This window comes from Primulina eburnea, chromosome 16 (assembly GCF_022965805.1).
Source record: "Primulina eburnea isolate SZY01 chromosome 16, ASM2296580v1, whole genome shotgun sequence".
Classification (NCBI taxonomy): domain Eukaryota; kingdom Viridiplantae; phylum Streptophyta; class Magnoliopsida; order Lamiales; family Gesneriaceae; genus Primulina; species Primulina eburnea.
The window spans coordinates 14,282,401-14,293,897 of NC_133116.1; the positions used below are offsets into that span (position 1 = coordinate 14,282,401).

The 11,497-nt window shown below is 35.0% G+C and overlaps 2 protein-coding genes across 2 annotated transcripts; both read right to left on the reverse strand.

The window, feature by feature from the left end:
- Window positions 1-3,778: 3,778 nt before the first annotated feature.
- On the reverse strand, window positions 3,779-7,603 carry LOC140817070 (uncharacterized). Its single transcript, XM_073176637.1, has 9 exons — window positions 7,253-7,603; window positions 6,579-6,822; window positions 6,336-6,485; window positions 5,448-5,505; window positions 5,245-5,337; window positions 5,059-5,157; window positions 4,679-4,770; window positions 4,285-4,344; window positions 3,779-4,178 (listed from the first exon to the last, which is right to left on the reverse strand). Exons 1-9 carry the CDS (start codon window positions 7,459-7,461, stop codon window positions 3,921-3,923), a joined length of 1,263 nt encoding a protein of 420 aa, XP_073032738.1. The 5' UTR covers window positions 7,462-7,603; the 3' UTR covers window positions 3,779-3,920.
- A 798-nt stretch (window positions 7,604-8,401) lies between these two features.
- LOC140816910 (large ribosomal subunit protein uL6-like) lies at window positions 8,402-10,313 on the reverse strand. The gene is made up of 3 exons (XM_073176407.1): window positions 9,876-10,313; window positions 8,849-8,971; window positions 8,402-8,681 (listed from the first exon to the last, which is right to left on the reverse strand). The coding sequence occupies exons 1-3, from the start codon at window positions 10,248-10,250 to the stop codon at window positions 8,595-8,597; spliced, it is 585 nt and encodes a 194-aa protein (XP_073032508.1). The 5' UTR covers window positions 10,251-10,313; the 3' UTR covers window positions 8,402-8,594.
- Between the last annotated feature and the right edge of the window lie 1,184 nt (window positions 10,314-11,497).

An 11,497-nucleotide genomic window follows, 5' to 3' on the forward strand; every position in this document is an offset into this window, starting at 1 on the left:
GATAACGTAATCTAACTGCATGCAAATCTAGGGAAAATGACTAATTAAATTGTTCTAATGACATGAATTAATTATGGTGTGCATGGTTACATGTTTAAAATGTACTTTTATATTAGAATGCATTAAAATTGTGTTTTAAAGGTTATTCGAGACGCGATCGAGGAACGGAGACCGATGAGTGAAGAAAGAAAATATTTTCATTAAATGATTAGTTTTAATTATTTAATATATGGTATATGTTATATGATATTTTCGAAAATGAAGTGTTTTGATGTGTTTTTATAGACCGAATCATATTTTAAACCGGTATTCGATTTTCGAAGAAACTTTGAACTTTTCGATAAATCGGCTAATATTTTCACAAATTTTTCCAAAATATATTAAATATTAACTAATGGATTTAATGAGCCTATTATAATTAGTTAATAGCCTAAGCTTGCACCATGTGTTTTAATTAGAATAAAAGTCTAAAACCCTACCCTCAAGCCCCATAACCACATGCCCCAACCCCTCAAAGCACTAGGAATCTTCCTTCAGCATTCAAGCACACACCACACGTAAATATTGAGAGGAAGTCGCAGTTTTTGAATGGAAAATCAGAAAGGTCCTCCCTATGTCGACGTTCTTCGTATCTCAACTTGTTTTTAGTGCGTAATAAACGCAAAGACATGCCTTAATATTCTTTTTCTCATCTATAACACCATATTATATGTTTGAAGCATGTTTGTATGAAAAATATATTGCCTTTGTTTTTTTTTATGCCTTATTATGCTTAGAACATGTGTTTTATAATTTAAAACTCTTGTTAATGGTGAATGAAGGGCCTGCCAGGGCTTTGGGAAGGGATTTTTCTCCACACGTTTAAGGGTCTCTAGATGCATAGATAAGGGCTAGACGCAAGGGAAACAAGCTGGAACGAAAAATGGGATCATAGGGCAAGGGTTAGACTTTTTGGGGAAAACTAGGAAGTGGGCTATGCAAGTGTCTTCCACGCGAAGGGCTGGGCTCGTGAGGGTCCTAGCCTCGAACCATGGTGGTCCACGCAAGGTTTGAGAGGATAGGAGTGGAAGGGCGCACGGCTAGGGAACCACGTAGCCACGACCGCGTGCAAGGGAGAGAACCATGCACGTCCTCGTGCATCGCTCAAGAGGGCTGGACTAGGAAGGTCTTAAGGGGCTCGGTCTTGGTCCTAGGAGGGTTTTTCAAGGTATGGTCCAATGAGTTAGGGCCTAGGTGCGAAAGAATTGAGGTTGAGGTGAGCTAGGGTTCGACTAACCTAGGGCAGAAAATTCGGTAGCAATTATAGGCATGTACAATGCTTTATTAGGCTTGAATTGGTTTGTATATGGTCTAGTTAGATGTTAAAAAGCTTTGGTTCAAATTTGGAAAAGTTTGGTTAAGTTTCGAGTCAATACGAGTCAAACCGGGATGTACGTCTAAGTTTAAATATGAATTGAGAAATTAGTCGAGAGACTTAAGTTTATGTCTAAGAAATAATTATGGGTGCATTTTAAGGTGTCATGTTAAGTTTGGAATAATTTGTGTCGTCTTTTAAAGGTATAAGGATAAATTGGGAAAGTTGGGGTTTCAGGGGCAAAATGGATTTTACACCTGAAAAATGTTGGATATTCTGGTAGTGTCCTGAATGCTGTAATGAATGTTAAAATATTTATTTCAAAAGTTTATAGAATTTTACGATGAAACGTTAATGCTAAAAGACATTTTTCACGCTTGGTTTAAAAGAAAAATGATTGATATGTGCATGAATTTTTATAAGTGATAGAAATATGAAAACTTAAAGGAGTTGAATTAATTGTGAATGATACAATGATACGATGATATGTAAGGCCAATGCTTAGTTAAAGGGTGAGAGGGTCGCTGATGTCCCCGTCGCCCGGTACCGTAGTAATATGTAGATGGATCCATCGGCCTTCAGTTATTACGAAAGTTATAGCTGAGGATCTGAATTCATTAAAAATGGAAACATATACGTATACGATGAAAGAAAATATGATATTATACGATGAAAGGAAAATGTTTAAGTTTATGTTCACGAAAAGCTATTTTAAGTAAAAGTATTTTCACTGTTACTTGTAAATATGTATGTATTATTTGTTCTCATGGTTAAGGTTTGCTGAGTCAATAGACTCACTAGATGTGATCGATACAGGTGAGCATGATGTGGATGCTAATGGAAGACTTGATGGTTGAACTGGCTGGATTGAAGGTGCACATAACCCAAGGATCATCGCTAGTTTTCAGTAAATAAAAATATGATTATGATTTATGATTTCTTAAAGATTTTTATGTCTTATATGCTTTTGAGATGTTTTTGAGAGGATATTAGAGTTAATTTTATCTTTGGAATAATGTTAGGTTAGGTTGATTGACGTTTACGATTTTATGTTTGAATGCTTTCCTTTGGGATTTTCAAATATTAAGTTGGTTGGTTCATTTTTAAAGTCGCAATATATATATATATATATATATATATATATATATATATATATATATATATATATGGCCGAGAGTTGTACGCTTATTTATATATATAAATTTTTTTTGTGCATTTTAAAGAAAAATCAGTAGTGTACGTTTCATATGCCTTCATTGAATTCTCTATCATCTTATAACATTTAAGTGATTCGTTCTATAATATTTGTGAGATGTTTGTTCTCTTGTATTAAGAGAGTGTGTTCTCTTTGGAAGCACAGTGAGCGGTTATACACCATAAAATATTATAGTTGATTTCTTTTCATATACCATAATAATTTTTATGGATTTTCTACATAAATCTCGGTATCTAATTTATTCTATATTTTCATATTTATTATCCCGGCAAACTGTTTATTTCTAAAGCCCAAGACCATTAATTAATTATTCAAATAATGCAGCCCAATTACTATAACCGAGAATCGAACTAATCTCGGGGTTGGGTTGACCATCCAAATTTCAGATATTAACTACTTCGAAAAATGACATTGATCTTATTTAAAAAAAGATCAAATATTCGTTTGAATCTGACATTTTTTTCAAAAGAATTTGCAACTTAAATGTGAAAAAATCATAAAGTTAGATTTCAAATTCATGGTCAAACAAATGTTACATTTTGTTAAATACTTCGTTTGTCCTATCCATATATAATCAGTTTTCTACAAGAATGAACATGAAAATACGAAAGCATTATAGAATCTGAAATTTTAGTTTAAATAATTATATTCCATGTAATTTATTCCAAATTTTTTATAATAATATTATATTCCATGAAATAGAGTCTGAAATTTTAGTTTAAAAATTAAAAAGTTTGGAAATATAAAAGAATCGCGCCAGGATAACAACAAATAATTCTAAATAGCTCTTAGGAAAAGTTACATAACATTTTCTAAAAGGTATTTATGAAGTAGATTTTAAAAATCCTTGTGATTCATAACAATTAATACTAGCATTCGAAAAAGTAAAAAGAAAATAATAATTGTGGAACAATGGTGTTTTGGGTTCGTTCGATCCTGGGTATGGGGGCAGTGTCCACACCTCATATCAATGGTTGAAATTCCACTTTATGGGGAAAAAAAATAAAAAAAAATAAAAAAATTGGGCCAGAAAAAATTCCAGCCCTTGAATGTACCCCTGCAGACAGTGCCTGCAGGGGTAGGATGGAATAATCCGGTGTTTTGGACAAGCGATTTGAATTCCCAAGGAACTTGTTTGGAAATATTGTTCTTGTCCGTTGGGTCTCAAGGCCATAGGCAATGAAAGAGCCATCTCAAAAAGAATATACTTACCCAAATCTACTTTCTACGCAGTTTTCGATTCTCATAATTTCTCACGGTAACAAAATATTGGGACAAAGCTCATCAATGTAAAAAGAACGCTAAAAAGATATGTTTTTCCGAATAGAGTTGGCAATTGGCATAACCTCATTATATTCCACTTTTATCCTTCTTTGGTCTTTGCAGTGAAAAAACAGGGTCGCCCGCACGGCTATGACTATCTTCGGGACCAGCTTCATCACCAGATTCCCAAGACGGACTGTCACTTGTAATCTGCTTCACCATGTCAGGATTCTGGGGAGGTCCGCTGGGAGATTTGTTGCCAATCAAGTTCTTGTACACGGTGAGGGCTTGAGCCATCATGCTGGCAGGATTGGAGGGACTCGAGGGAAGTAAAATAGTCGTTCCCTAGATCAGTGAAAATGGGGAAAATGTTCAAAGCAGTAATGTTTATTGGACATTGACGCTACACTTAACCTTATTATAACATGCCCTGGGATTGAATGTGCCTCACCTCTTTTGCAATCTGACTGAATGCATGAACATATTGCTCGGCGATTTTTAAACTTGCTGCCTGCAAGTTCAATGCATGATCATCCTCAATGAATATCAAACGGCTAATGCCGAAAGCTTTATTGGATTCCACACAACTACTTTTAGCAAAAAGAATTATGGAATATTTTTTTAACCCCACCCCCACACACCAAAAACAGAAACGCGGGGCACCAAAACTAACAATGTGGAACGAACGTTTTTTAACATCTTCATTAAGTGAAAATGAGGAGGTTAAGGATGCCAGAAAATAGAAGCAAAAATAATCAACTTCAAGAGCTACAAAAAATTTCATCATAAATATGAATTATTAAACTAGTTGGTTACAGAGATTAAAGAAGATGAAAAAAACTGACCTCGACACCCCCAGTTCTCTTAAGCGACTCTGACACCATATCAATCCCTTTTGCAGTTGCTTGTGATCTAGCAACGATAGCTTCTGCTTCTCCTATTATCGCATAAATTCAAGAGGACAAAAAATCAAGGGATTCAGATGGCAAAAGTCAAACATACTTGCAAGATGTATAATGTCATGGATTATAATCCATTAACATTCACCAAAATCTACATGAAAATCGTAACCAATGTTAGTGATTACTGATTATCATTGGTAGCAAACCGAGTACCCTCCACAGTAACATATAATGGCTGAACATCATTCAATCATTTGGGTGCTAATTATTCAATGTTATTGAATAATTAAACAAAAGCTCGAGTAAACCACATGGTAACCAACCTAGAGCTCTGTTAACTTGGTCCAGCTTTGCAGCTTCTGATGCAAGGATCACTGCATTCTTCTTTCCATCAGCGATATTAATGTTTGCCTGCCTTTCTCCTGTTTATATATGAACAGTAATTAGCTTTCCACAACTATGAAACATGAAAAGTTAGCATGCCAAGAGAAGAAAGTAAAACCTATTACCTTCAGACTCCAAAACTTGAGCTCTCTTTTTGCGCTCTGCTTCAGCCTGCATCTCCATTGCAGCCCTTACTCCACGCGGAGGAGATATATCCCCTGAAATCGGAAGAGGGATCGTTGAACATGTTGCAGCAGGAATCCATGAAAATTTTGCTAGAACAAGCAGTCGAATAATTATTCTTAAAAAGGAAAAAAACAGTACTCACTTATTTCATAACGAAGGCACTTTAGACCCCAATCTTTTGCAGCTTCATTGATAGCAATCTACACCAAACATATTTTCAAAACACTCTGTAAAGTATTTGAAGAGGTGGGGCGCAGCTGACTGTCAAGTAACTTGAAAATATTTTGTATCGCAAGATGAATGGCCACCAAAAAACACACATACTAATTATATATATAATTTTATTTTTAGTAATGCACACATACTCGATATACTTAATACTTATAGTGAATATCAACGACCAGAAGGTATGCACTCCCTAACAATTTCCAGTTTACACTTTTCTTTTATCTGGAAAGTTGTTATATACACAGCATAAAACTGTCAAGTACAAGCAAGCCTCGTATTACTATCAAATGCTGGAAGGAAGTCTGTCATGAACTTTAAGATAACTGAGTTCACAAAACTTTAAGATAACTGAGTTTACAAAACATACAAAAACACAAATATCAAACATGTTGCATCGACTAACTTTCAGACATAATGACACAGATTAATCTACTCTGATTCAAACACCACCTTGCTTCATATTTTACACAAGTCTGTCTAGCATCATTATCATAAGTGCCCCCTCCAACCAAAATATCTTGTTTGCTTGTCATAAATAGCATCAGATCTTAGAATAGCACAAAAAACCAAGTACATGTTAAAGAGCATACTTAACAAACATCTACCGACATCCTTTTTCATTTGATAAATACTAGCGACGAATACTGATGTGATAAATTGTATAGTAAGCCAATATCAACTATAATAAACACTTCAATCCCAGTAATTGCAAGAGCAACGACAAACTAATCCTTTAAATGCAAGAAAAACCTATCTTGTTATTGCAAGAATCAATAACTAAAAGCCAGTATCAAATACTCACCACAATTTTAACGTTAAGAGTATCCCTTTCCTCAAAAGTCTTGTCAAGAGTTATCTTACCAAGCTCACTCCTCATGGTTGTCTGCGCTAGTTGAATCACTGCATACAATGGATTCTCAACTCCATAAGATGCCAATTGCGGGTCCACTATCTTCAGAGGAAAAAAAGTAACATGTTCTATTCAGAAGTTCATTTCCAATCCAAAATAAACCCCATGAAATTGCATGCAGATAGATATACGCACCTTAACATAGAGAACCCCGTCAATTTGGATGCTAACATTGTCCTTGGTAATGGCAGACTGATCAGGAATGGGAATTGCTTCTTCTTTTAGTGAATGCACGTAAGCAATCTTGTCAACCAGTGGAATCAACAAGTGGATTCCAGGAGTCAAGGTTTTCACATACTTCCCAAATCGCTCAATAACAAATGCTTTCTTCTCAGGGACAATTCGAATTCCCCAATTCACTGGTGGTTTAATCTCATAACTTGATCAAACATCAAACTATCAGTTACATATCGGTTGGTCACAAAGTAGTATAAGTTTTGCATTATCAATTGATTCGACAAGATTTCAAGCATATTAAAATAAATACGGGACACAATTCATGAATGCATTATATTAGTTCCTTGATCCACTCGATGATGATTTTATTTACATCCATCACGTAGGATAACTTTACAAGCATCGTCATTCTCTTTCATTTTTGGCGATAAATAACCAAAAAAAAGTCGCAACAAGAGTATTAACACTAGGTTAGCACAAAATAATCATAAAAAAGCAGCAGAAAATATAGCCTCGTGATGATAACGGAAATACGAACTGAAATTATTAGCAATGCAGCTACAGAATTCGCGTCAAACGCTGATAAAATAGTAAATAAATCGGAAAGAACATTGACAAGTCAGTAAAAGTACCTAGCGTGGGGGTCGCGGGAGTAACCGATGTGGCGAACGGGTGCAGAGAACGGAGCGGAAAGATAACGAGTAGAAATGCAAGTGGAAGGCTGCCCGAGAAGCGGCGGAGGCGCGGTGGAGATAGCACGTGAGCTGATCGGCGATTGAGGAGCGAGGAGGTACTTGACAGCTCGAAGCTTGCAGAGAGAGCTGGATTTGACGGTATTCATGAGGAATTATGTGGAGGAAGATGGCTTGATTGGGAAGAAATTGGGTTTGGGTGGTAAATTGAAGGAAAGCCCTATTTCAACCCATGGCGGCTTGTTGAACAAGAAAACTGGATATCACCAGCCCAACGCGGGCTCGGTTTACTGGGAAGCAGCGCACGAGCTTTGGCTTTTACACACACATATCTGCTATTTATTTTTAAAATATTCTCTCTTAATTCATTAAATAAATATTTTGATGATATTTTACTTGATTTTTTATCCTTCGTCTGGTGAAATTGAACGACCAATTTTTCTTTTATTTCGTAATCCATAAAAAATTATCGTCTTGCATTGCACAACGTAATGAAATTGATTTTATGGATCATCTATAGCGCACAACATGGTATGAGCAATTGTGTAAGTAGACTTAATTTATAGTCAGAGTTTAGTATACAAAGATATTACTAATATATCATGGAGAGATTGGTGTTTAACATCGAATGACAATTATATTATATTGATTTGTAATAATCGTAAATTATTCTATCAAATATTAACAAACTTAGTGTGTTCGACATATTTAAAGGCTCCTGCGGGGTTTCATCCTAATGATTCACCAACCTTGAAGTGCTCATTCACAAATCACTTCGAATCCTACTTTTAGTTGTTAAATATCATCATGTAACGAACTAAAATTAGTTCCTTCCAATGGATGAATAATTTTTTTAAAATGAGTAATTAAATTGGCAAATTTTGGATTTCAAATACAAACTTAAACATGTCAAAGACATATTAAATCAAACTATATATGGACTTCTATTCATGATCTTATTTTCGGCCAAATAAATGCAATGGATTTTGGGTCTTGGATTTCAAAGCTGCAAACCCGAAGTCCAAACGCACCCTAACACTATTTAGTCGAACTAATATACTTTACTCGAAACACAAATCACACGACCTATGCTAGTAATTTCAAGGGTTCATTACTGCTTGGGGCAAATCAACCATGCCAAAAGGCATTTCTTGATACAAAACTACGTAAATCCGTCTTCAAAAAAATGTCCAAAGGAAATACTCAAACAAGCATTAAATTAAAAACAAGCCCAAGAAAAAAAAAGGAATCGATCCAAAGGGTAATCCTATGCCTTAACTACTCATTCTTCCTCAGCAATGGCTCCCTTCTCACTAACATAGATACCGTCGAGGAATTTCCGGATATCCTTGTTCTTCACATGACATTTCTGTCCAATAAACACAAACACCAGTCTCAGGTTAAGGCGTGAGAAGCAGGCAAAATAAAGTACTTCATCCAAACCCAAACAGATATATAATATTAGAGGAAAGAATTATCATATTCACGTGTATAACCAAACAAATTTAAGTTCGTAGAAAAAGATTCTTCGTGTACCTGGTTTATCAAGGCTGCAGATCTAGAAACAAGCTCAATGTCATTCCCATCCAGAACCAATTCATCCTTTACTTTTTCAGATCGCACAATTGAAACCCCTTCAAGCATATCCACCTTCCTCACCTGGTGTAAATAATAAAAGGAAAATGTAAAGACTGGCCCAGGCCCCAACTTGGCATAGATTCAGCAATAAAAAGCCAATAAATACACAAATAAACTACCAGAAAGGTACCCTGTAATCTAAGCAGTGCGCACCAAGAACAAGTAATAGGAATTCAAGAATAACCAATTACTTGCTGTAATACAGAAATAGAACAAGTACGTATCACTTATTCACACTCGTGAAAATGATACATATGATAAATTCAGAACATTGGTAAAGTATTTCAAACGGAGAATCAATTCAAATGTTTCATTCAATCAATGCTATAGTTTTCTACACATTATAAGTTATACGAATTAAATACATATCAAGGTTCCTCTACAGCAAACATAATTCCAAAGATAGCAGAGATCAAATCCAAAAAATAGAATCCAAATGTATAATTATAAAAAGAACTCTACCCAGCACATGGCAACATAATGAACTATAACACGTTTTCCAGCTAAAATGATTAAACACACATCCTCAAAGTTGAAACCGATACTCAACTTTAGGCAAATCACAACAATTCTGACAAAAAAATATCATTTGAACATTAAAAACCAGGAAATAACACTTTTAATCGAACCAACAGTTCAAGAAGAACCTACATTATACTCTTAGTAAACCATGAACCTGGCTAAATTCCAAAGATTGCTGAAATCGACCACTAACGAACAGAAACAGAGAGCAAATAACCAAGACACTCACCCGTTGATCCAATCAAAACCCTTCGAACAACTAAATGCAATAACACACCACATATCCAGACATACAACCATAGAAAAACATTACCGAATAAAGTCAAACTCATCACCAGAAGAAACAAAAAATTTCACAAGCGAACATAAAATAATCATAAACGATGCACGAAAAACGACATGCCTTCTTCTCTCCGAGGAAATTACGGATCTCAATGGACTTCCCGGTGTTGGTGATGGAGGCGTTGATGGGAAAGTGAGCGTAAACGAAACGCATCTTGTAGCGGTATCCAACGGTGACACCCTTAATCAGATTGGAGACGTGGCTGAGGGCGGTGCGGATAGAGGCGGAGGTCTTCCGCGATCCGAACCAAGCGTCAATCTTGAGCTTCTTCTTGCCAGTGGCCTCATCGGTAATAAGCTCAAAATCGAGGTTCAAATGCTTGAAGTTGCGGGAGAGCTTCCCCCTGGGGCCTTCAACCTCGATCATTTTGGCCTTCACCTTGATCTTCACACCTTCTGGGATATCCATGGAGTCGGAGGAGAGGATTGTCTTCATCTTCCGCGAGTGTTTTCTTCCGTCTCTCGACTCACTGCGTGAAGTGGGGAAATGGCGGAAGTAGGGAAACCCTCGGGAGAAATTTTATACCCAGTTGGCTTGAAGCCCTAGATTTTTTGTGGGCTAAATATTGGGCCAATAACGTTCTCTAATAAAATCAAATTACGGGCATCATGTAAGCCCGACAATACTTGTTCGGTTCACACTTTTATGAATAACTAATTCAAGGATAAAATCAAGTGTTTTCCAAATTTTGGAGATTGTATTTTTGTTATTTTAAATCGAAAATTTATATATTATATAATTTATATATGTGCACACACAATCCGTTTTCAATTCTATTATGTTTTGAGGAACTCATCAATTATTATGACTTACAAATAAATCATTATCAACACAAAAAATAAATAAAATCGATCCATGATATCTGAGTTTGCGTTTTGAAGAATTTTGAATAGATGGAGCTCTTGTTGAGTAATGAAAGTTTTTTAAACGTAATATTTCGACTAATGTTTATCGTTTAAAAGTTTGAGTTACGACAATAATACTAAATATAAATTTCGATAAAACGGAAAGATGTGAATCTTATTAGTTACAAATGTAATTATTATTATTATTATTATTATTATTATGGAACCTTCAACCGCTATTTTTTATTTGAATTAAGTAAATCTGCAGAGCTAAGTTAATATCTTGCAAACCATGCTAGTCAAATATGAACTTGCTCTGGCCATACTAAGTTAATTTTGTTGATTCTACATTTGTTTATAGTTTCTGTGTGTCCCAGTGGAGTTCTCAGTTTGAACTCCTGCGGCTTGTGTATTTATAATTCTTACACATCAAACAAACTTTTCGTGAGTTAGATTTTTGGGCTTGAATGAATAATAAGAAATTAAGAAAGAATTCTTAAAAATGACGACGACGACGACGATAATAATAATAATAAATTAAGAAAGAATTTTGTTGATGAATATAGAGAGTGTTTAGAGAGTTTTTGCTTATTTTAAAGTGATTCTTCTAAAGATTATTTTGAAGTGAGTGAGAAGCAAAAGTAGAAAGTGTTTGGAAATAAAAGTTTAAAACTAATTTAAACTAAAATTTGAGCGTTTGGAGAAAAATTGTTTTCAAACTTAATTTTGTAAAATGACAACAATTATCCTTAGCCTATATAACATTTATCTTTTCTAATTATTTAAATTCTGGTACTCACACCATCGATAATGTATTTATATAATTATTATTACATT

Coding starts and splice junctions, on each gene's coding strand:
- LOC140817070 (XM_073176637.1), bottom strand. CDS start 7,461: ATGAATACCGTCAAATCCAGCTCTCTCTGCAAGCTTCGAGCTGTCAAG. Junction 5,506..6,335: donor CTCTTAACGTTAAAATTGTG/GTGAGTATTTGA, acceptor TGTTTGGTGTAG/ATTGCTATCAATGAAGCTGC. Junction 5,338..5,447: donor GTGCCTTCGTTATGAAATAA/GTGAGTACTGTT, acceptor TTCCGATTTCAG/GGGATATATCTCCTCCGCGT.
- LOC140816910 (XM_073176407.1), bottom strand. CDS start 10,250: ATGAAGACAATCCTCTCCTCCGACTCCATGGATATCCCAGAAGGTGTG. Junction 8,972..9,875: donor ATTTCCTCGGAGAGAAGAAG/GCATGTCGTTTT, acceptor TATTTACACCAG/GTGAGGAAGGTGGATATGCT. Junction 8,682..8,848: donor CTGCAGCCTTGATAAACCAG/GTACACGAAGAA, acceptor TTTATTGGACAG/AAATGTCATGTGAAGAACAA.